Source organism: Neolamprologus multifasciatus, chromosome 15 (genome assembly GCF_963576455.1).
Source record: "Neolamprologus multifasciatus chromosome 15, fNeoMul1.2, whole genome shotgun sequence".
NCBI lineage: Eukaryota > Metazoa > Chordata > Actinopteri > Cichliformes > Cichlidae > Neolamprologus > Neolamprologus multifasciatus.
In genome coordinates, this window is record NC_140453.1 from 13,990,901 (window position 1) to 14,015,164 (window position 24,264).

Below are 24,264 nucleotides of genomic sequence, written 5' to 3' on the forward strand. Positions count from 1 at the left end.
GAGGGAGGGGTCACTGACCACGAGGATCCACCCGACTGAGAATCAGGCGAAATCAACTAAAATCACAGCACGATGACGATAAATATACACGTACTTCTTCTTTGAAACATCCCTTTCAAATAAGCTTCCCGGACACATTGCCTTGCTACTTTTATTACTGAGTCAGCATTTTTGTTCACAAAATGACATGAGCCGGCTGTCTAATGAGGATTCATTCAAACTAAGCCAGTTTATCCTATGAAATGTGAGAGTGATTTTGGGTGGGGAAGTGTCTCTGAGACTAATTTCTATGATACCACATATTAGGTTGCCTAACACAGGGGGTTTGGTGCTCAAAAGGCACGATGGGAAGGCAAATTGACACTGACATTGTTATACGCATGTCTACGTAGTTCACGCTATTTACAGGGAGGGGGCACTAGCGTAGACAAACTGTTAGCTTTGACTACCAAGCTTTGCTAAATCACCGCTCTCTCTCCAAGGAAACAAAACAATATAGAATCGGGTTGACGGCGTGCAACAAGCACAGATCCTCTCTCGACACGACAACGCGTGAGTATGCCCTCACATCTGTTCACAACCGAATCTAAAGCTGTGTAAGGGGACTGCTTTGGAAGTGGTTGCTGCCGTGCGAGTATTTCCCCTTTTGTTTAGCGGTTAAGGCCCCTCTGTTTGGAACTTGAAGGGGGGCCATGTTGTTTAGCCACTCAGTGTTTGGCTGATGTTTTAGCTAACAACAGCAACATGGCTATTAGCGTTTGTTAGCTCTCGGAGATGGCCGTACCGTGTTGTGTACAGTGAATATCGGATAATAAGTCGAGAAAATGTGTTCTATTTAACATGCAAAGCCACCCGCTGACTATAAAACAGCAGTGAATTAAGCAAATTTCTTTGATGTCTCACCAATAATAAACACAACGGGCCCTTTGCGGTTAGCACTAGCTAGTTAGCTCCAGAGAACCAATGGTTAGCTTTAATCATGTTCGATTTCCGCTAGCAGAAATACATGAGGGGGGGGTGGGAGTAAACAATTAAAAGAAGCGAGGCAATAAACCACAAAGCAAACACAATCTAATAAATAAATAAACATTTACGCAAATCCCAGCTGAAAGTCGTTAAGGTAGCTTCCTTATTATTAGAGCGGCTTGCTTGCTGCTGGCTAGGCTAGCTAGCCAAGCTGCTAATTGGTGTGCCACAATGAACAGTTTCAAATTGGAATACGTTGTTGCAAGCTCGTTACATCATCTCAGAAATCAGTCGTGGCTATCGCTGAATATTTGCATTTATGCGTGTATGTCTGTGTGGTAGCCGAAGCTTTATTGCTGGTATCCCCAGTCTTATGGTCACCAGCTAGTATTTGGCTAACGACAACGTTACCGAGCGGTGTTGCTCTTATAAGCCACCAACATCGATGTCAGTCGCTTGTTTTGTTCTTGGCCCGATCTTTTTAATTTAACAAAACATTACTAACCTGTTGTAGCACAAATAGTTAAGCAGAATTAGACAACGATATCCCTGGCGTGTTGTTAGCAGCTCGGGAATTAGTCTTGTCCCATCGAGGAAAATTAAAAGCATTAGTTATCATTATATTATTCTTTTGGATGATTCTTTAATGGGATTTAAAAGCTGATTTTTGTCTGAAAGCTCAAGGAGGATTTAATAAGTCCACGATGGTCGCATTATAATAGCATGGGCTTTCATAAAAGCCAATTATGATGCCGTAAACACCACATTGTAATGTGTGCTACATTACATTGTATAATGAAATTAAAATCACATCTGAGCCATTTATATCCTAGTGTTTCTTATTGGTCATTTATATGTAATTATACAGGACACACAGAGAGACTATATCCTCTAATAAGATTTCTTTCAATTTTATGCAAGTGAAATTAAAATAAGAAAATATACATTCCAGTGAGTAAATCTTACTTTGTCTGTTTGTTTTGTTTTTTAGGCTTTCCCGTGGAATGAGCATTCCATGCAGCATCCTAGGTATGAATGACGTGGCCTGGCAGGAGACGAGAGGTGGGATGCTGCATGCAAATGGTGCTCCTGAGTCTGGGGGTGTCCGAGTTCATGGCGGAGGGCCCCTAGCCACAGTTGGCGGAGCTGGTCAGGCTCCTGGAGGGCCACACATACAGGGCATGGACAGGGTTCCTAACCCTACCCCAGGTACCCCACAGCCTCCGCTGAGCGGGAGGTCTCAGGATGACGCCACAGTAGGATACTTCTTTCAGAGGCAGCCTGGGGAGCAGCTTGTAAGTTGCACACCTAGCAAGCATCGTTGGCCTACTGGGGATGCCAATCATGTCGATCAGGTAAAGAGTTGGTTTGTTTTTTGTTTTATTGAGCTAAGGCATGCGGTGATGTGCAGTTTAGTATAATTACCAGACAGAACAAGTCCTCAATTTTCACTGATTATTATATTGGTATAAACAGCAAGTAAACAATCTGTTGTTTATTGTTTAAATGTAGTACTTTGTCATTATTGGAGTTACAGACAGGTCTATCCACAGCCGTTTGCCCAGTCAAACGTGAGGTGAAGGTTGGAGTGCAGATTTCAGAGATCACCAGTCTGTTACTACAAGTATTAAAAAGCCATAGCACTGCTTCTGATTTACAACAGACATCAGCAAGATTATAGTTTTGGCCATTGTGTCAGCACAACAGGGGTGTGAGTCTCACCATGTTGACTGAGCCAGAGTTGTAATAGAAAGTGTGGTTATTAAATAATGAAATAAATGCTGCAATTAAACTTTAATGAAGAAAGCTTGTCTTTTAATTCTGTTCCCCTTCAAATTATTCCCCTTCTGCACCTACAGACTGCTGCACTCGGGGCTTTCAGTGATCAAAGCAGCGTAGTAAGTCTTCTTCCATTAGTGGTCTAAGAGGCTTCATGGTTTTATTCTACACTGTTGGATCAGACTTGGAGGTGCTTCTCTAAAACGCAAATGTGATTTTGAAGGAAAATAAATAAAGTTGCGTGGTACTTGGATCAGATTAATAAGGAGTATTGACATGTAGTTGGCCAGAAATGGCTTCACTAGGACAGCTCAGCATACTGATATGGATGGAGATATTTTCCCACAGCTGTGGCTTCTTTTTTGCTGACCATATATTGAGAAATGTCTATAATCTGTCTGTAGTAATGTTAAGCCAATGGTGCACTGGAAACCAATCCTCTTTTAATTTCAAAACCCGTCTTTGTGTTGTCATTTAATAGCCACACCTCACATCCTGTCTCAACAGTAGTTTAAGCTGCTCTGCAGCTTTTTTTGTTGCTACATACAAAGCCCCGTCTCGTGTTTAGGTTATTTAATTTTTTTTTTTTCTTTCAAACTTCATTCAAACTATTCTGTTTCATGCAAGCAAGTCATTGTGCCCTGCAGAAGAGCAAGTGTAATTGCCTCTCTTTATAAATCATGTGTAGTCTGTGCAAATGTTTTTTTGTGTTTAGCTCTGCATAGGTCCTAGTCTAAAAATGTTTTTTTTAAAAAGGTCCTGCTCAGATTTTTATTTTCAGTTTTCCTTAACACATTATGTATAGTGGGACGGGGGGCGGTCATGCAATAACCAAAGCTAAATGATCATGTCAGATACCTTAACATAAGTCGAACAGTCAGGACTAATTGCTTTGGGATTTCATGTAAGAGAACTTTATTAAAAAACAGTCTCTTATTGGCTTAACAGCATATTCAAAATGCTGTGTAAGTCATAATTCATGTCTGGCTTATTTCACAAAACCGGAATGTTACGTAATGTAAAAACAATTGCACAGATTAAAGAATAAATGTTTTTTGCTATGAATGTTTATGTATTCTATTGAATTGTCACATATTCTTACAACAAGCACTCTTTAGCATTGCAGGTACAATTTTACAGTTTTGTTAAATCAGTGCTGTTTAATTTAAAATGTTCATGAAAAACCTTTTTTCCTTCTTTAAATCTGTCTCAGGTCCGTGCAGTGGATGAAATGAACTATGATTTTCAAGCTCTTGCTTTGGAGTCGAGGGGGATGGGAGAGGTAAGAACAGTTTTTGTCTGCATATTGTTCACTCTCCTCACTCTTATACAGTTTTCTGTGATTATTATTTAATTATTTTATTCTTTCCCCGCCGCTCTAGTAGAGCAGGGCGATATGACCAAAAATATTTATCACGATATACATTTGAAAATTTGCGATAACAATATAACTGACGATATAATTGACACTAGACAATATACTTTACAACTCCACAACTTTATTAGTGCAAAAAATCCCATCAATGTATTTTCACTTAAACAAGCAGCTGTTTTTTATGTGCATTAAAGTTATATATAAATGTAACAGTGCAAATTCCTTGCTGACAGTTTAACCAAAAGGCATTTCCAGTGGAAATTGGCCGACATATCCTCAGCATAACCATGTATAATATCCACAAAACTTAAAAAGAGGTTATACACACACAATACGGTAATATTATGTTGAAGCACAGTACGTATCACTCCGCGAGGCACCTGCCTAATGCCGTAATGCTCTGACAGTCCATCAAGCGGTGCGGGTTCGTAGCTTAGCAAAGTCGTACTAAAACATTTGACAGATTTTTGAGCGCCGTGTATGACAAAATCGTTTTGAGTTCAGTAAACACAACCAGAATTCATACATAAAGCACACGGGATTATAAGGCGCACTGTCGATTTTCAGAAAAATCAAAGGATTGATTTTAAGTGTGCCGTATTTTCCAAACAACACGGTAATAACGACGGCCCGCTAGCATGCTCTACCAAAAATAGTGCTTTGTTGCGTATCTGATGGACGAAAGCTAAACCAGTTTCACACCACTGAAGTTGCAGCATTTTTACAAACCAATTCTGGTTCATCTGTTTTATTCAATGATCCACTTTCGCTCATTCTCATTCTTTACATACGCCATGTGCGTATGTAAACATAAGCACTGCGCATGCGCATTTAACCCATATTCTATCGCGATATTTCATTTTCCTATCATTGCCCAAAATTACACCGGCATTACTGTGAACGGTATGATATAGCCCAGCCCTACGCTCTAGAATTGAAAAGTGACTGTACACATCCGTAGGTTGCTATTTTACAGAGGCCAGATTTAAGTATGTCTATCTTCAGTCCTGTGAAACCATGTCTAGAGAAACTATAGAAATGCTGAACTATTTTTAAAGCATCAATGTTTGCACCACCACCACCGAGTCTTTAAAATACAGATTTATTGTAAACTAGTTCATCTTACCTTTGATTGAAATCCATTAAACCCTCACCTGTCCCTGTCTTATTGTCAGCAAGCATATGCACAATACAGAAACAACTGAACAACACTAAATGTTTGTTTTCCTAATAAAGGGTTTTCTGAAAGCTTTTTTTGTCTGCTACACTGATGTAGTTACATTTTCTCATATTTTATGTCTCAGACCCCCCACCCCCCAGGCTGCTGCGTGTAAATCTATGTGCAGTCCTCTACAGTGATGGTAAAACTGTGTTGTATAGGAGTGTTTTTCTCATTTTATGAAACAAGAAGACTAAAATAGCCGGTTCACTTAAGCAAATAAATTGTTCACTTGGTGTTTGGTTAAAGCATCAGTTGCAGCATTGACTTTCTTACTAATGAAAAATCTTGTTAACAATGGTCATAAAACTTGGCACGACTTTCCTAGAAATCTTCAAGCTCAACCAGCCTTTTTTCCTGGCAGTGTGGATTGGGTCATTGACTTGTTTGCCTCGCCGGTGCACTCTAGGGGGAAAAAGATTCCAGTTAGAATTTAATCTGTTTTAAGAGGAGTCTGAAGCAGAAAACCTGTACGGATTCTTTAGAAAAGCATTATTGAACTGACTTGAAGTTAACCGAGAGTTGCTCAGGTCTTGAGTGTAATAGCCCCAATTATAGGTAATTGGTGTCTATAATGGGTAATTAGGTCCAACTTACACTAAATAATTAACATTTGAATCCTATGTCAATAAAAAATTCTTATGAATTGGTAGTCAGTCACTCCCCATGTCTGTATACAAATACAGTCTAAACCGTTATTGCAGCTTGTTCAATTAAGTGATTTTTCCTGATATCTTCCAATTATGCCAATTAATTATTAGTGAGTTTAACTTGGCCTCAAAACATTCTGTTCTCAAACATCTCATTCACATACGGAGTCGAAAATACGTCTCCCTTTGCATTCGCAGTTTGGAATCATAAATGCAAATGCTTTTCTACACCATTCAATTCAATTCAATTTTATTTATATAGCGCCAAATCACAACAAATGTCGCCTCAAGGCGCTTCATAGATACAGAGAAAAGCCCAACAATCATATGACCCCCTATGAGCAAGCACTTTGGCGACAGTGGGAAGGAAAAACTCCCTTTTAACAGGAAGAAACCTCCGGCAGAACCAGGCTCAGGGAGGGGCGGCCATCTGCTGCGACCGGTTGGGGTGAGAGAAGGAAGACAGGATAAAGACATGCTGTGGAAGAGAGACAGAGATTAATAACAGATACGATTCAATACAGAGAGGTCTGTTAATACATAGTGAGTGAGAAAGGTGACTGGAAAGGAAAAACTCAATGCATCATGGGAATCCCCCGGCAGCCTACATCTATTGCAGCATAACTAAGGGAGGATTCAGGGTCACCTGGTCCAGCCCTAACTATATGCTTTAGCAAAAAGGAAGGTTTTAAGCCTAATCTTAAAAGTAGAGATAGTGTCTGTCTCCTGAATCCAAACTGGAAGCTGGTTCCACAGAAGAGGGGCCTGAAAACTGAAGGCTCTCAGTCAGAAACGCTGTTTATGTTTTTTCTTAGCTTTTGCCAGCAAAAAAGCTCTGGGATTCTGATGAGCTGGCCAAAGATGGCAGGAAAGGAATGCTTCTTGGAGAAGAGTGGAGAGACAATGCATGGGGATCATCTCGTGAGTGTCTTTTAAAATTTGTCTTTTCTCTAATTAATTAATTATTACATATGTAGTTAAGATATCTGTTCCAGTCATGTGTTTGGGAATGGAATATCTCAGTTTTCACAGGTGCCTTCCAGCTATAACGTTTTAATATAAATACTATTAGAACAATATAAATACAGTGGCAAGAAAAAGTAAGTGAACCCTTTGGAATTTGTCTTAAAATCAGGTCAGATCTTCATCTGAGTTACAATTATAAACAAACCAGTTGAAATTGCGCACACACACAATTATTTTTACATATATCATGGTGCATTTTTAGTTCTCCCTTTTTTTTTCTTTTGTTTTTTTTAAATTGTCCAAAGGCTATGTTAGAAAATGGTAAACATCTCCCTTCACGAATACCATCTATAAATCATTCCTAGTTAGGACAGCAAGGACTGATTTAGACTTCTGCAGTGAGTGTTTATAAAGCCTGTGGTGTAGCCTGTGTAAGTGCCTGACTTCATTGGCGGCATTTACGCTTGTGCAAAATACATTCTGTGCGGATTACCTCGTGGTTATGTCCTGGTCATTTGTATGCGGAGTCATCCAATAGAAACCAATAAAATGGTGGGGCTTTTTGTCCCGTCTTTAATTCCCGCTCAAGTGTTTGTTTTTTTTTTTCTCACTTGCTGCATTCCCTCACATCTATTCTGATAGGTTCAACAACCTGCCTGCAGGAATTTGCAGACATTTGTGAATCCTTACATTGATGCTATGATCATTATTCCTTATATTGAAGTGATGAGTTATTCTCTCACTGATGAATTAAGAAACTACAGCAAAAAAGCAGCTGGACATGCACAGGAAGAATCGGCAGTACTGAACAGGCCAATCACAATTGTTGCAGGCTGCGTGGACATGATGGGTAGTTAAATCGCTGGTTAGAACGCCACTGCTGTCCATAAAACCTTGCCTGATATTTGCTAAAGGAGTACTTTGATCCTTCACAGCACTACTGCAGTACTGAATGATGTAGCTAAACTGCAAAGTAAAGCCTGCGCTTCCTTTGCCTGAGTTCAAATTATGCTTCATTTATCTAATTTGTCCCTTTTATCCTACATTTATCTGATTGGTTGTCCCTCGTAAACGGAAGGTTAGAACAGCAGGTGAGTGGAGCTGCTGAGCTTGCAGCCAGATATATGTGCATGAGATGACCATATTAAGCACATCTGCTCTAAGGCTACGTTCACACTGCAGGCGAAAGCGCATCAAATCCCTATGCGACCCATATCTGATCATGCTATGACAGTGTGAACGGCACAAATCTGATATTTTCAAATCCGATCTGGGTCACTTTTGTATGTGGTACTGAATCCGATACATATCCGATGTTTTAGAAAGCGACTGCTGTGTGAATGGTCAAGTCGCATTAAATCCGTCTTTTACGTCACTGACGTCTTTTACTTGTGACACAAGACAGACGCCGATTATCAGCGCCAGAGAAGCGCCAGAGAAGACATCGTGAACGTTTCCTGGCCATCCGGTGAAACTGCTGGGAAGACAACATTGGAGAAATGTGAACATTTTATTTGTACTGTATAATCTGCAGATTCTGACAGAAATCTGCAACTATCATTTGAAGCACCGCTCCTCTAAAACAGCAATAAGGATAATTATTAGGTTATCTACATTATTATGTAAATAACAAAATAACTTAAAGCAAAAATTGGGAAACGTGAAGTCCGAAGTCTTTATATTAAGGGCCATCAGTCAAATAATATTGTTTGCTCTGGGTCTATACAGAGCGCGTTGTGTGTGTGACAGCTTCTTTTGCGCATGCGGGCCGCTTTGAGCGTTCACACTAGAGCGCGTTTGCTGTCACATTTTATTTGTAGTGTGAACGAGCAGACAAAAAAATCAGATTTGATCAAAAATCTGAATTGAGCATTAAGACCTGCAGTGTGAACGTAGCCTAAGTGACCTCACACAGAGCTAAGAGTAGGGAAAAAATGAAATTAACCATTTAGAACAGTCTGAATCCTGAGCGTATGGCATTAAGGGATTACTTACTAACCGTAGCTGATTATTTGAAATAGCCATGTTTATTATGAGCATTGACCATTGTGCCCATTCACATATGGCTGAAAATGAGCTAAAGTATAATAGGGTCCTTTTACAAGAAGAAGGTCTAACGGTTCAGCCAGAGCACAGTTTCTTAATCTAATAGAGGTGCTGAAGAATGACCTCGAGGATAATTCACGCCAGAGATTCATTTCTGACAACATGGCTGAAGTGAGACGATTCTAGAAGAATGACTCAAACTTCCTCCTGATTGTGGCTGCAGAAAACCTTTGAGATCACTGCTGCCACAGGAGGTTCAGTCACTTGTCAAATCCAAGGGTTCCCTTACTTTTTCTACCAGCAATCGAAAGTTTTAAGAAAGACATAAGAGATTGTTTGGGTCAAACATCACGTTTGTGTTTACTTGTGACTCAGATGTACAGCCACCACAGCTCGTGGGTGGCTGTAGCTCAGGTGGCAGAGCAGGTCAGCCACTAATCAGAAGGTCGGTGGTTCGATCCCAGGCTGCCTCCTGGCTGCATGCCAAATATCCTTGGGCAAGATACTAACCCCATGTTTGCCTACTGGTGGTGGTCAGAGGGTCCGGTGGCGCCTGTGTCCGGCAGCCTCGCCTCTGTCAGTGCGCCCCAGGGCAGCTGTGGCTACAATGTAGCTTGCCATCGCCTGTGTGTGAATGGATGAATGACTGAATGTAGTGTAAAGCGCTTTGGGGTCCTTAAGGACTAGAAAAGCGCTATACAAATGCAAATACAAATTTGATCTTCATTTAGATGAAGGTCAAATCAGATTTTCTGACCAGTGAACGCAGAAGAACATGTAATTCCACGGGTTCACTTCGCTTGCCACTGTATTTGATTACGACTTTTTGTTCAGATCATTCAGTGTCTCAGCCAATCATGGTGCAGCGACGGCCAGGCCAGGGTTTCCATGGCAATGGTGATGCCAATTCTGTGCTTTCACCTCGCTCAGAAGGCGGAGGTCTCGGCGTGAGCATGGTGGAGTACGTCCTGAGTTCGTCCCCTGGTGACAAGATGGATGGCCGCTACAGGAATGGAGGCTATGTAAGCCAAACTCTTGCATCTCATCGATCTTACCAAAAGTGGAGATTGCATTTCTTTGTCTAAATGTTTTTCTGTCTTTCGTATTTACACAGGGTGCAGGAGATGCTGACCAAGATGTGAGAGAGAAAAGTGATGCGCAAGAGAAGGTGTCGCCTTTTGAAGACGACAAAAGCCCCGAGATGAAGGTGGGAGAGGAGAGTGATCCTACTAAAGCCAGTGGAAGAGGTCTGCTGAACGGCATGGACAGAGACTGTAAAGACTTCAAGTAGGTTTTCCTTTTACAGTGATACAAGTTAACCAGTAGAAAATGGAAAAAAAAAAAGTTATTTCTAATATAGTATATATAGCTTTTCAGTCAAAAACTAAATCTAAAATACCAGACTGTGTAAATATGAACATTTATAAGTTGATTTGAGGGTTTTTAGACTTTTGTTTCGCCCCAAAATAACAGTTGTGTATAAATATGGCGGTCCGTTTTAAACGTAACTTGTTTTTTTTTGTTCTTTTAGCCCAACTCCTGGAAGCCGTCAAGCTTCTCCCACTGAGGCTGTGGAGAGGATGGGTCCCAGTCAGACAGGTTTGGAGATGATGGGGCAGCACCACCACCCTCATGCTCTCCAACAGCAGAACCCCTCCCAAAACAAGGTCCAAGCTGAGGATTTCCAGAACCAGGAGGCCCAGAACATGGGCGGTATGGAGCAGCAAGCTGGTGTGGAGTCCTTACAATTTGACTATGCTGGTAATCAGATTCAGGTGGACTCTTCAGGGACTCCAGTTGGATTGTTTGACTACAACTCTCAGCAGCAGGTCTGTTAAATGCACAAAGTCTGTTTGGTAGTTTGCTCTGCAGGTTGTGAGCAGTTTGTTGATTTTTATTTATTTATTTTTTTCCAGTTGTTCCAGAGGTCTAATCCATTGACTGTTCAACAGCTCACTGCAGCTCAGCAGCAACAATATGCACTGGCTGCAGCCCAGCAGCAGCATCTTGGTGAGACAGATTCTTTTGCAGTATTGTTTAACTGCTTTGTCTCTCAGGTTGTCTCTGTTTGAGTTGCATAGACTTTTGAATGAGAATTATATTGCTGTTCTTCCTCATATTACTCAGCTGGCCTTGCTCCTGCATTTGTGCCAAACCCTTACATCATTAATGCTGCCCCACCTGGAGCTGATCCCTACACTGCTGCTGGGTTGGCAGCAGCAGCAACGCTTGCAGGTGATCACATGGCACATGTTCATCTGCAAGTTCTCATTGAAATCCAACAGATCATTATTATTTTATCTTTCTTTTACTCTTGATTATCTGCTGCCCAGATCCAATGTATAACTTCAGAAGTGTGTTTTTTTTTCTCTCCCCTCCTCCAGGCCCCACAGTTGTTCCACCACAGTACTACGGCGTCCCTTGGGGTGTGTACCCAGCTAATCTTTTCCAGCAGCAGCCTGCATCTACTGCCAATCACTCGGCCAATCAGCAAGCATCCAGTCAAGGGCCAGGGCCAGGGCAACCACAGGTAGGAATAATTTCTCTAACCAGTATTAATTCCCTACTTCATTGGCCTCGTATGATTGTATGAAAAATGTGCTTCAGGATTTGGTTTCAGTCATCTGTCTGTGACCAGTTATCGTGTGCAGAATGTTTATGATGACAGGATGACCCTGAAAATGAGTCATCCATGAAGACCTGCTGTTAAAATTTCGAAAAGTTAAAAGTGGGCGGGGCTTCTGCGATCCATCAGTTGTGCATTTGATTCAGAACTGTCCTGGAGTTGGTTGTTTATGTTTCCAAGCAACTCGTGACGTCTGATCAAACCACACAGTCGTGGTAAAACACGTTAGCTATATTTTAGCTGTTCCTCATTTAGTCACTTGTTTATTTTTTGTTTTGACGACCAGTTGAGATTGCTTCCCTTTCAGTACAAAGTCAGTAACAGTATTTTTAACCGTTTCTGCCAGGTGATGCGCACTGGAACCAACCAGCGACCTCTTACACCTGGGCAAGGCCAGCAAAGCCAGCAGGAATCCTTAGCTGCAGCAGCTGCTGCAAACCCTGCGTTGGCATACACAGGAATGCCTGGTTGGTCTACCATTTCATACTTATGCTATACTGCAATGTAGCCAAAGACACTCACAACCAAATACATCTTTTTTTCCTTTATTGGTTCACATTAAGTGTACACAGTGTGTGAGTAGTAGTAGTTACAAAATACTGAAACAGTGTTTCTAACAACACTCCAAGTATGTTGTGTAGTAGTAGTAAACTGTAATTACTAACTCTCTCCTCTTTGTGTGTCTTGTTTCTTCCTCAGGTTATCAGGTTTTGGCCCCTGCAGCTTACTATGACCAGACTGGAGCTTTAGTAATGGGCCCTGGTGCCCGCACCGGTCTGGGTGGGCCTGTTCGTCTAGTCCAAACTCCACTTCTTATCAACCATGCAGCGGCGCAAGCTGGTAAGAATTTTTTAAAACATTTGTTTTAATTAAGGAATTCTTTCCTCTCCGGTGTCACCAACTGTTTGCTCAGAGGGGATCTGTGGATGGTTTGTTGTAGGGTTTTTACATTGCATTCAAGTGTCTTGGGATAACTGTTGTGATTTGGCACTATATAACTCAAATTTAGCTAATCTAATTGCATTAGAGATGATTATTTGGAATTCAGTATTTTATCTGATTCAAATCTCAAAAAAGATCACTCTCCATCTCCTGTGGACTATGTCTCCTATTTTGTCCACTGACACCGTCAAAAAACCAAATGTGACGTTGATCAGATAAGCAGATCACATAGTTTGGTTTAAATTTGGTCTGTTCGCAGTGTTTGTCTCCTGCAGTTACCACTGCTGTCTCCACTCTGCGTGTGGGGAGAACACACACTGAGCAATGTTTCATTTGGCTATTTTAGTGAATAAATTCATTACTTTAATACGTTCCCAAGCCTCTTACCCCGAGTTTAATCACCACACATAAGCAGTAACCTTTAAATATAGGTGGAAAAAATGATTCAGCCAAGAAGTCCCAGCTTCTACAAAGTGTGTTCACGCTGATGGTTTAAAATGCAAAAGTGGCTCTCCCAAAAATAGCTGAATATGTTTATGTTTAATTCTGCTTTTTATTATTTGTTTATATTTGAACTTGTCATTTGTGTTTATCTATTGTAAAATGACTTCACCCACTTAGCAGTTCTCTAGCAATCTGCCAGATCTGCTGTTTTGAGTAGGCACAGTTGCATGCGCACATGTAGCGATCTGATTTGTATAGATGTCCTCTTCTCAAAATGATAACTTAATGAATGCTTCTGTATGGTGTGTTGTGCAAATGATATGTGTGTGTGTATTATTAATAGAGATGGGATTTTTTCTTCTTCTTAGATATGCCTACTATAATGTCTGTCCCGCACACCCACTTCTTTCTATTCTTACTTGATTAGTACCACTCATGTGACCTTTCCTCACCTTTGACCTCTCACAACAACCTCTCTTCATCAGCAGCAGCAGTGTCTGCATCTGGCTCCGGTAACAACATGTCTGGTCCTCCTGCCAATGGACTGTACCGCTCCATGCCTCAGCCTCAACCTCAGCCGCAGCAGCAGCAGGCTCCTCCACCCAGCAGCGGCCTGCCCTCCAGCTCATTCTACGGATCTGGATCAGTCCCCAACACCTCTCAGAGCAGCTCTCTTTTCTCTCACACCTCTGCTGCCCCACCACCCCCAAGCTCCTCCCTGGGCTTCAGCAGCACCGGCGGATCTCTTGGCGTTGGCCTGGGCTCTGCTCTTGGGGGTTTTGGCTCTTCTGGTCAGTGGCTAAACAACGTGCTGCTTGGAGAGAAAAATGGTCTTGTGTTAAATTTAAGTTTTGTGTTCTAAAAGTGCTTTGTTTATGATTTTTCAGTATCCAGCTCGACCAGTAGCAGTGTATCCCGCAGGGATTCCCTGTTGGCAAGTTCTGACCTATACAAACGAGGTGGCAGCAGTTTAACTCCCATTGGGCAGCCGTTTTATAACAGCCTGGGTTACTCCTCTTCACCCAGCCCCATTGGCCTTACACCAGGTCATTCCCCACTCACTCCTCCACCATCTTTGCCCTCTTCCCATGGATCCTCTTCCAGCCTTCACCTAGGTAAGCCTAAAGAAGGGATGTTTACCTTTTGGTCGAATGTTGCTTGTGCGGTAGAAAATAAAGAAGCACTTGAGCCTGTTCTTAAGTGAGGATGTGACTTAAATAGAATAGAACTTTAAGTTGTCATCCCCTGTTAGGGGCACCCTCAGTGAAATTGATGCTTGTAAATGAAATATTAAAAACTGTCTTATTTAATCCTAGGTGGCCTGACAAATGGCAGTGGCCGTTACATTTCTGCAGCTCCCGGAGCTGAGGCCAAATACCGGAGCACAGGCGGCACGTCCAGTCTGTTCAATTCCAGCAGCCAGTTGTTCCCTCCCTCACGGCCCCGCTACAGCCGCTCTGATGTCATGCCATCTGGACGCAGCCGCCTATTGGAAGACTTCAGGAACAACCGTTTTCCAAACCTCCAGCTCCGTGACTTGCCTGGACACATGGTGGAGTTCTCTCAAGACCAGCACGGATCCAGGTGACAGACCTAATTTAATGCTTGAAAATGCCACCGCAAAATTAAATATATAGGCTTTTGGGAAATAATGAATTTCTTTTAGGTCTCATAAATTTAAGCCTTAGCCAAAAAAGAAAACATGCAAAAAACTGCATTGCAGTGTTACACTTTTTATAATGAGTCCACTCTTTGAAGTGTCTTTTTAATTGTTCCCTGCTTTCTCCAATCTAGATTTATCCAGCAGAAGCTAGAGAGGGCCACTCCTGCTGAGAGACAGATGGTGTTTGGAGAGATTTTGCAAGCAGCATACCAACTGATGACTGATGTATTTGGGAATTATGTCATCCAAAAGTTCTTTGAGGTTGGGAGTGTTAAAGTTCATCCATGTGTCTTTTGAGTAACTGCACAGTATAAACTAAACTCAATTCCATTTATAATAAATTACTCTCATATTGTAATAGATTCCGGTGTATATATAATATATTTTTTATGTTGTCTCAGTTTGGAAGTGCAGAACAGAAACTTGCTTTAGCGACCCGTATCCGCGGACACGTTCTTCCCCTGGCGTTGCAGATGTATGGTTGCAGGGTCATTCAGAAAGCCCTGGAGTCAATTTCCTCAGACCAGCAGGTAATTGTAAGTGAGAGTTCACTTCTTTATAACAGTTTTATTTTCTATTGAAAAGCATTTTGTTCGTCCTTCATATTAAATGCTTTGATTTAAACGGTCTTTTTTACGATATAATTTGATATCATTTTTCTTCCACTTAGAGCGACATTGTCCGTGAGCTTGATGGCCATGTGCTGAAGTGTGTGAAAGACCAGAATGGGAACCATGTGGTACAGAAGTGCATTGAATGTGTCCAGCCTCAGGCTCTTCAGTTCATTATTGATGCCTTCCAGGGACAGGTGGGGTTTTTTTTTGTTTTTTTTAGTTTTTGTTGTTTTTGTTTTTTAAAATAGCTGCCATATAATAAGCTGCCTTATAACGTAACTACCATTCAGTATGGTTTATTTTTTGTAGACTTTTTTTTTGAGCTGTAGGGTTGCATTAATATCTAAATCCTCTGATGTTCTTTCACTACATGGTACAATAAGCACTGTTTTTATTTTCTAGGTTTTTGTACTTTCCACACACCCCTATGGCTGCAGAGTTATCCAAAGGATCTTGGAGCACTGCACCCAGGAGCAAACTCTGCCCATCCTGGAAGAACTTCATCAGCACTCTGAACAGCTGGGCCAGGTGTGCACATCAGTTTCCTCTCTGTCCCATTTTAAACTTCATGCTGACTACCTTATTTTTGCTAGCTGCGACTGATCATTGTTGACATTTATCATTTTATGTCACGTATTTGCATGCGTCCTTCATGTTTGAACATTTCATATTTTTAGCCTGTCATTGTTCCTGTGTAGTTGTGGTCTGCTAAGTGTAAGGATGAATGTAATTGTGCTGTTAGCTGACATTACATCTGACATATGTGATTATTTAAACATCCACCCTGCCCCCCTCACTTATTCCATCTAGAAATATCAAGGCGTTTCATTGGAGATGACACCCAAAACATATTATACAGTGTCCCGTGATGCACTGTTCAAGGTCAGAGCAATTTGCCTCTATCGCGGATGTCCCTGTGCTCACTTCCTTTTTCCCTCTTTATTTTTTTTTAATCTTTTCTTCTGTAAAGAATCTAATTTAACATTTAGATAGTTTTCCAACTCCCAACCCTTATGGTCCTTTCCTAACCCACTGAGCTGCCTGTTCTTCCTTTTTCCTCCCTTCTTGCTTTATGCCAGAGGATTTAGGGAGATGCTAATCTGCTGTCTGATGATCCCTCTTTTGCCTGCAGCATTTTTTTGATCAGTCTGTTTTTCCCTTTTTTTTTAAATTCTCATTTTGCTAAAATTATAATTGTTTGATTCAAATCTAGGAGTTTGAAACTCTTTTATAACCAAATAGTTCAGAAATGGTGTTTAAAAACCAACATAATGCAAGTTCATGTTAAAACAGATTGACAGAAAATGGTTTGGGAGGCAAATACTTCAAATTTAAAGGTGGAGATCGCATTACCTACTCAACAAATTACCACTTTAACAAGCTTGGCAGTTGAGTGGCGTTATTTGTTGTTTGGTCAGTTCATTTTTTTTTGTCTCCATCTTGCCGCACTAAAATTACACCCGTAACTGTCTATCACCCGTTTCTGAAGGGGCAAAGATGCTATTGGTTGTGTTTCCTGGTCAGCAACACAAACCAGCAGCATCTGTTTTGTCTGACCTTCCGCAGTGATGACGTAAGGGTATTCGAAATACTACAAATGGGGGTGTCGCTCATTCATCGGCCAATCATTGTAGAGTTGCATGATTACCCTATCAATCGAGGCCAATGGGGGGGAAAAGTAGTGCATGAGTATCAATCATGTTCAGTTGTATCTCACAGTTTGTTTGTTTTTTGTTGTTGTGATTAATCTTGTTGGGATGACTTTGCCTTGTCCTTACACCTCTGTTGCCTCCTGCAGGATCAGTATGGTAACTACGTCATTCAGCATGTTTTGGAGCATGGCAGACCAGAAGATAAGAGCAAGATAGTGGCAGAGGTGCGCGGGAAGGTTCTTGTCCTGAGCCAGCATAAATTTGCAAGGTAAACTAAGCAGTCTGTATGGATTAAGAGTGGGCTGTATATTGTTTGCGGATTTTGACATTAACAGGGCAGACGGTGAATATTCTAAAGTTCATTTCGTATGAAATGATTGTGAAAATAAATAAATATTCTGTTGTGGGAGGGAAAGCACTCACATTACTGTCAATATTAGAGCAGCTGTGTTTCTTCACACTTCTGCTGGTGTGAGGACAGAGATGTGAGTGATTTGCACTAGCATAACTAAGGGACATAAGTTGATGCATATCATCTGAAGATCAGTCGATACGCTGTTGTTGTTCTGCTACATCTTTCGAGTGTTTACATTTGTAAAAACCGGTTAATAGTAGGTTTATAACATGCAGGTTAACGACTCACGTTTGGGCCTGATAAGAGATAATTTAGGCAGTTCATAACCTAGATCTTTCTTGAGTCGAGTAGGATGGGAATGCTGAATTTTAGGTTTCTTTGTTTTCAAAGCAGAGATTGTCCAGAGCAAGTGTCCATTTGCTTAGCTTGGAGTAAATTCTTTTGTAATATATAGGCGGTGGCATGATTTTACAGTGGTTACTGCTATCACCTCACAACAAGAATGTTCCTAGTTTGAATCTCCGGTTTGGCTCAGGCCTTGCTGTATGGAGTTTGTAAGTTCACCCTGTGCTTACATGGGTTTCCTCGAGCTTCCTCTCACACTCTGAAGATATTCATTTTAGGCAGGTGCAGTGCTTGAAGTGTATAGCATAAAATTATGATTGAATGCTTCGTTAAGATGAGATATGCAGTGAAGTGCCTTGAGTGATCCATAAGAATAGAAAAGTGCTTTCTTAATACGAGTACATTAGGCAAGTAGATATTTTAAAAGACAAGTCTATGTTGAACTAAATGTGTCTGCACGAGTTGTTATGGCGGTCATATTGGTTTTTGCGCTTGTGGATGTGATGTGTTTGTCAGTGAGCAAACATGACTTTAGGCCGACTTTACCTTTAATTTATTTAAGTTTGAGTTATTTACCGTATTTCCCGGACTACAAAGCGCACCTGAATATTAGCCGCACAAGTTAAAATCAGGGGAAAATCCTGTTTTGTACATACATTAGCCACACCTGACTAAAAGCCGCAGGTGTTTCAATGTTGACTTATCATATGTAAGAGAATATGCACAAAGCGAATTGTCAGGAAAGAGATGGCTGTTTGGAGACACACCCCTTTTATTAATATTTTGAAAAACAAGTTATGGGTACATATTTGCATAACTTTTTAGGTATATGTACAAGTACTGGTAATTACAAGTACGAAACATGTACTGTGCTTCATAAATGAGTAACAAATGTAGTAGTACATAACAATAACCTACAGCACACCAGAAAAATAGATTCGGCCTACCTTTTAGGCTCAGGTGCAGTGACACGGCTTTAACAAGAAGAAAAGTCAGTCATTCACCACCATCTTTCTCTTCTTCCTGCGCACTAAAACCACCAAAGTAATCTTCTCCAGTGTCGGAAACGAACAGGCTCAGGATGGTTTTGTCATCCACTCTCAGCTTCTCTCCTTCGTTGTCACTTTCAAAACCAAAGAAATCCTCGTTGTCAGTGTCAGAGTCGAACACCCTCTGAAGGGCCGTGGCGGTGTCCTCCTCTCCATCATGCAGCAGTCCAGCCCTTCGAAATCCGTTGGTGATCGTGGATGTTTTCACACTTTTACACGCTGTCAGAATCCACTGGTGGAGTTGGGCATAACTTGCTTTTCGCAAGTTTATCGCCGCTCATCATCCACGCCTCCCGCTGAACGCATAGCGCTACTTTGAAGTTTGTTTTTCGCGGCACTACGTTGCCTGGCGGACGGACATGTGACCAACATACCACTCTTGAACCCCGATCCTTCCGCCAGGCAACGTAGTGCCGTACAACAGCGGAACAAACAAAACAAATCCTCTTATGATATCACAAAAATCATGGACAATCCATAGAAAAGCCGCACCTGACTAAAAGCCGCAGGGTTCAAAGCTTGTGCAAAAAGTAGCGGCTTATAGCCCGACAATTACGGTAATTACATGGCTCACAATAATTGTGAATATGTGGGACAAAGGATGGAGGCAGATGATCCACTGTGGGGATCTTTAAAGGGAGATGCCAAAAGATGAGGACAAATCCTCTACTGGGAGCCAGTACCACAAAACGACTTCCACGTTCAGTTCCTGTAGTTAAACAAAAGTGGTTATCTACTTGTTTCGCAATACAAGGTTTTCCAGTCTTGCTACCATTAAAAATGGTGGTGTGTGCAGCCAATTTGTAAAAATACACGTCTGCTGGCAGCAGAGTGGTATATTTTATACATTTAATAGATGAGCTGTAATATTAGGAAAAAATAAGATGCTCACAAACTTAACATAACTACTGCAATTAAACAGCACTATACAAGTGTATGAGTGTTTAACGGGAAAAATGATCCTTGTAACTTTAGAAAAGTGCTGTAAGAATGTGTAAATGACTAATATCCTCTGTAGTGTAACATGGAGCAGTCGGTAAGACTGTCTCAGTGGGCCATCATTGCATATGTTTAGAGTTTTGTGTTTCATAAAGTTCTTTGGAAAAAGTGGATTTCAAATCAATAAATGTTCTCAGCTTTAGGAATAAATTGCTGTGTAACTCTAAAATTGATCCTGTTAGCCAACAGGAAAAAAAAATTAAGCTGGGAATAGTGGTCCCCTCTCCTAAAAACCTGTCTCTGGTAGATTGTAAGCTGATAGACAAAGGGCTTAGACCAGGGATGGGCAATTCCAGGCCCCGAAGGCCGGTGTCCTGCAGGTTTTAGATCTCACCTTGTGTTATTGGGATGGTCCAGTGGAGGAGGATTATCTGGAATTTTTTATAGTCAGTAGGTGGTAATGTTGTACATGTTGTTTTCTTATCAAACATAACCTGTTCCTGCACGTGTCAGGTGTAAAACTAGGTCATAGTAATCCTCCTTTATATTTCCCAAATTCAAGTTTACCCCATTAACAACCAGCCCTTGCCTCACGGTTGGGGTCAGCAAAACCTTAAACTAATTGAGCTGTTTGAACACTTGTCCAGTCCACTGTGCCTAATAATTACAGTTTGCTAACACACATGCATACATACCAGGTGATGCCAAAAACAAAAGAAAATGATTCTAATATGCTGGCATCTCTCTGCTTCCATCTGTTCAGTTATAAACTTGAGTAACAGTAGCTTATTTTTCCCTCAGTAATGTGGTGGAGAAGTGTGTGATCCACTCCTCGCGTGCAGAGAGAGCTCTGCTGATAGATGAAGTGTGCTGCCAGAAAGACGGGCCCCACAGCGCCTTGTACACCATGATGAAAGACCAGTACGCCAACTACGTTGTCCAAAGAATGATCGACATGGCAGAACCTGCTCAGCGTAAAATCATCATGCACAAGGTGAGTCGCCTACTAAATGTGCTCATGTTAGTGTTAATGATAGTGGGTGGATCGTGGTCCATTTGATCCAGTGAATTCTATCAGTGTTCTGTAAGGTTTAGCAAAGCTTAAAAAGTCTAATCTGTTTATGTCCATAGTTTCTGACAAGTGGTCAAATCGACTTGGCTGGTAAAAGTTTAACTGTTAAGTTTTATCAGTGGTATCCAGGGCGTTGCACAGCTCATTCAGATCATGAAACAGCCCAAGTTAAAACAAGTGCCTGCATTGGTGCTTTCAAGGACCCTTGATATGTGAAATATGACCAGAAAGACCTGTTTTTAGTCATGTTATCAGTGCCATTATGTGTACAGCGATTGTATTTTGCATGAAAACAAAGTAATAACTAGGGCGTGCACTTCCATATCCATCTGCCAGCATTGTGTCCATTGTTTACATATTTTACATTACTCTTTTTGTACATCAGTGCAGGCTTCTGTCAAGGCGCTTGTGTTGACATCAGACTAGTTAGTGCTGTTTTTGTTTTTTAAAGAACAGTATAGCGTGGGTGCCAAAATATCTGCATTCTTTCTGCTGGCCAACAGGGGGCGACTCCTGTGGTTCCAAAAATAAGAAAATTTTGTAGACTACTGCAAGAAAATCACTTAACTCATGAATTGAGTAACCCTTTTACATACACAATCTCCATCAGCAGTTTCAAGACTTACTTAATGTAACATGATATGCATTTTGTAAATTATGCTACCCATAATTAAAAAGCATGCTCATTCTTTACCCCTACTTCCAAATTTAAAATCATTTGAGCTTCTTCAGATTTTAAATGCATTTATCTTCTTCTCTTCTTTATTTAGATCCGGCCTCACATTGCCACTTTGCGTAAGTACACCTACGGGAAGCACATTCTAGCCAAGCTAGAGAAGTACTACATGAAGAGTGGATCTGAACTGGGTCCAATCGGCGGTCCCGCGAATGGTCTGATGTAGTCACATTCACATCCCAGGTCCTCTGAACAAGTGGAGGAGTAGGAGCCCCAAACCCCCCGTTCTGTCTGAGATGTGCTCCTTAGCCATAGGGGTTAGCCTTTGACGCCCTCTGTTATCCCATCATTTGGGGGGGCAAGTTACCAAAAAAACAAGACAAGTCAACTTCACCTAAGAACGCTGTGACAACTGACCCCTGCCACTCTGCCACCCCTGGTGCAGGTCCCCAGCATGGCCCCCAGGGGGCGCACAGTCAGCAGGCTGTTTATTCATATTTGTTTTTCTTTTCTCCTTTTTTTTTTCTTTTTTTTTCCCTGGGTAAAGCACAAGCCCATTGTTAATGATGTAATTGATGTATTTGACTGGTTTTCATATTATCTTGTACATTTAGTTTTTTACCTTGTAAATTCTCTGTAGAAAAAGAAATTATTACACATTTGCTGAAATTTACAGTTCTTACAATTAACACCAGCAAGTGACTTTATAAAGGCTAAACTGAGTGATCCTTTTAAAACACGATTCCATTTGTTTTTGTAAACAGACAGCTGTTCTTATTAAGCTTAGGCAATTTATTATAATATTTGTATATTATCCCACACACAGTTTAAAAAAAAAAAAAAAAAGGAAAAAAAAAGTGTTTTCCCATGCCAAAGCAGCTGATGGATTAGTTTTCAAATAGCATCACATAGTATGGATGGACAGAAATCCTTCCATCCACAAGCGAGTACTATGCGTCACGTGCCACAGTCACCCAGAGGTCTTTGAGGCCGCTTTGCCAGCTCGGGGTTTGGAGATTGGTGCTTTACTCTAGGGTAGCGTTTGCCAGTGGTTTTTTTTTTTTTTTCTTGCCTCGTTTTTTCTTTTGTTTGTTTTTCCCCCACCCTTTGCGGGAGTGTGTGCATGTTTGGTTACTCCAGCAGCTTGTGGCCTGCATTATGTTTTGGTACTGACAGACTGAGCTGCTACATCCACCGAGCACCATTTGAGCCGTCTTACTCTCCCCTCATGCAGGCGATCACTTGATTTATTTTTTTTTTATGCAGGAGGAAGTAAAACGCTACCATTTAACTTAAAGAAGCAGAGCATGAGGTTTGGTTGTACAGCGGGCGTATGACCTGGTTTAATATTAACATAAAATGACCATAGCTTTGGGTGGGGTGGGGTGGGGTGGGGCTTTTTGCAGGGATAGCAGGGTGGGAGTGGGGTACACGTTGGCATGCTGTAATAGGTTTTAATCCTTAGAATGATTTTTTTTTCCTTTATGTTTTGTGTAACATCTTATCTGTCTTGTAGTTTGAGATGAACACTGCCCTAGAAAACAGTATCTTTATGTACTGAATAATCATCTCTTGTGTAGAAGTAGTTGAGCAATGTATAGCATCTTTATGTATGAGAAAATTGTTGCTCTTTTTTTGGTTGAGGGGCTTGCAGCAGTGATGGGAACCCCCACCGCCTGAAGGTCAGAGCAGTCCAAAAAATTATTATTATTTCTGGAATTTGGTCAGTTTTGTACATCTGAGGTGAAATAAATTAGACGTAGCTGAAGAAAGGGATGCTTAAAGAACCTTTTTCTTTTTTTCTTTTTTTTCTTTGGGTATGTAAGTGGATTGGCGGAGGCCGGTGGGGCCATCAAAAGCTATACAATTCACCTGTAACGCTCGTAGTGACGGCTTCTTTGCTTCATATGAATTGTAGAATAAATGTAGTATATGTGCAGTTAATAAGTGTAAGATTATTAGTTTCACTAAAAAAAAAAGTCTAGTTGTGGTGTTTGACAGGCCTTGCTCTAAATTTGTAGTGATGCTTTTATTTGTCTGTACAGTTGTACATTTGTAAACGTTTATGCTGTAAATGGGATGTCTTTTACACTTTTTCTTCTTTCTTTTTTTTTCCTTTGGAGGGGGGAGAAAAAGGCTAATGTGCATTTAGATGTGTGTATATTCATCACTCCTTTCCCCTTGAATATAATGTATACAGGTTTTATTTGATCAAGTGTTATTTTAAAGGAAATGAAAACTTAATGGCTTCACAATCTGGCATGGTTTTTGTTTTTAAATCTGTTCTGGGCCAGCCTCTATTTGTACTGAAGCTGTAACATCCACTGTTGATAGTCTTTCTGATGTGTGACAGTTTAAAAAAAAAAAAAAAGAAAAAGGAAAAAAAGAAACACTCTGTACTAAAATCGAGGCTGCATTTAGTCCTCTCTGCTACCATGGAAACTTCACAGGATATGACGAGAATTATTTTTGTACAGAAGAGTGCTGTATTTTGAAACAGCTACTACCTTGTAAGCAAAAGCAATGTAAAATATTGTCAATTATATAAATATGAACATATGAGTTTTGTCACACTGTCAAAGTCATGTACATTTTCAGGTGGCCTTATGTACATTTCCAGATGTTAGATGAAGAAAACGAACTCCTTTTTCGAAGCAGAATTGTGACATTGTACGATTAAACTGTTCTTCTAACATTTGACCTTAATTATTGCCGAGTTTTTTTTTTTCCAACCTCATATGTTAATGATTTCTTAATCATTTCAAGACACTGGATTTTAAACTAATGGTGAAATAAGTGTCTAAAAGTTGGTTTACATCCATCTATTTGCTTCCGCTTATCCTTTTCAGGGTCGCAGGGGTTGCTGGAGCCTATCCCAGCTGTCAT

At 40.9% G+C, this 24,264-nt stretch overlaps 1 protein-coding gene and 1 long non-coding RNA gene across 11 annotated transcripts; both read left to right on the forward strand.

Moving 5' to 3' along the window:
- Positions 1 to 89: 89 nt before the first annotated feature.
- pum2 (pumilio RNA-binding family member 2) lies at positions 90 to 24,084 on the forward strand. Of its 10 annotated transcripts, none has more exons than XM_085133829.1 (24): positions 90 to 552; positions 1,958 to 2,321; positions 2,826 to 2,864; positions 3,959 to 4,027; positions 6,805 to 6,910; positions 9,836 to 10,023; positions 10,116 to 10,288; positions 10,533 to 10,830; positions 10,918 to 11,011; positions 11,129 to 11,236; positions 11,386 to 11,531; positions 11,974 to 12,094; positions 12,327 to 12,467; positions 13,499 to 13,804; positions 13,901 to 14,128; positions 14,330 to 14,597; positions 14,808 to 14,937; positions 15,078 to 15,212; positions 15,347 to 15,484; positions 15,693 to 15,818; positions 16,101 to 16,172; positions 17,089 to 17,210; positions 20,432 to 20,624; positions 21,473 to 24,084. In XM_085133829.1, the coding sequence occupies exons 2-24, from the start codon at positions 1,971 to 1,973 to the stop codon at positions 21,602 to 21,604; spliced, it is 3,684 nt and encodes a 1,227-aa protein (XP_084989955.1). In that variant the 5' UTR covers positions 90 to 552; positions 1,958 to 1,970; the 3' UTR covers positions 21,605 to 24,084. The 10 variants fall into 10 exon arrangements, with proteins under 10 accessions (XP_084989955.1, XP_084989957.1, XP_084989956.1 ...); XM_085133831.1 differs by having other exon boundaries at positions 15,078 to 15,206; XM_085133830.1 differs by having other exon boundaries at positions 13,502 to 13,804.
- LOC146501763 (uncharacterized) lies at positions 17,217 to 20,430 on the forward strand. The gene is made up of 2 exons (XR_014869562.1): positions 17,217 to 17,669; positions 17,702 to 20,430. It is a non-coding gene; the product is annotated as an uncharacterized LOC146501763 (long non-coding RNA).
- Positions 24,085 to 24,264: the final 180 nt, after the last annotated feature.

What these genes read in the sequence shown, in the direction of transcription:
- pum2 (XM_085133829.1), top strand. Translation starts at nt 1,971, where the DNA reads ATGAGCATTCCATGCAGCATCCTAGGTATGAATGACGTGGCCTGGCAG. An exon ending in AGTCGAGGGGGATGGGAGAG is followed by an intron (nt 4,028 to 6,804) that starts GTAAGAACAGTT and finishes GTTTTTTCTTAG; the next exon opens with CTTTTGCCAGCAAAAAAGCT. An exon ending in CAGGGCCAGGGCAACCACAG is followed by an intron (nt 11,532 to 11,973) that starts GTAGGAATAATT and finishes CGTTTCTGCCAG; the next exon opens with GTGATGCGCACTGGAACCAA.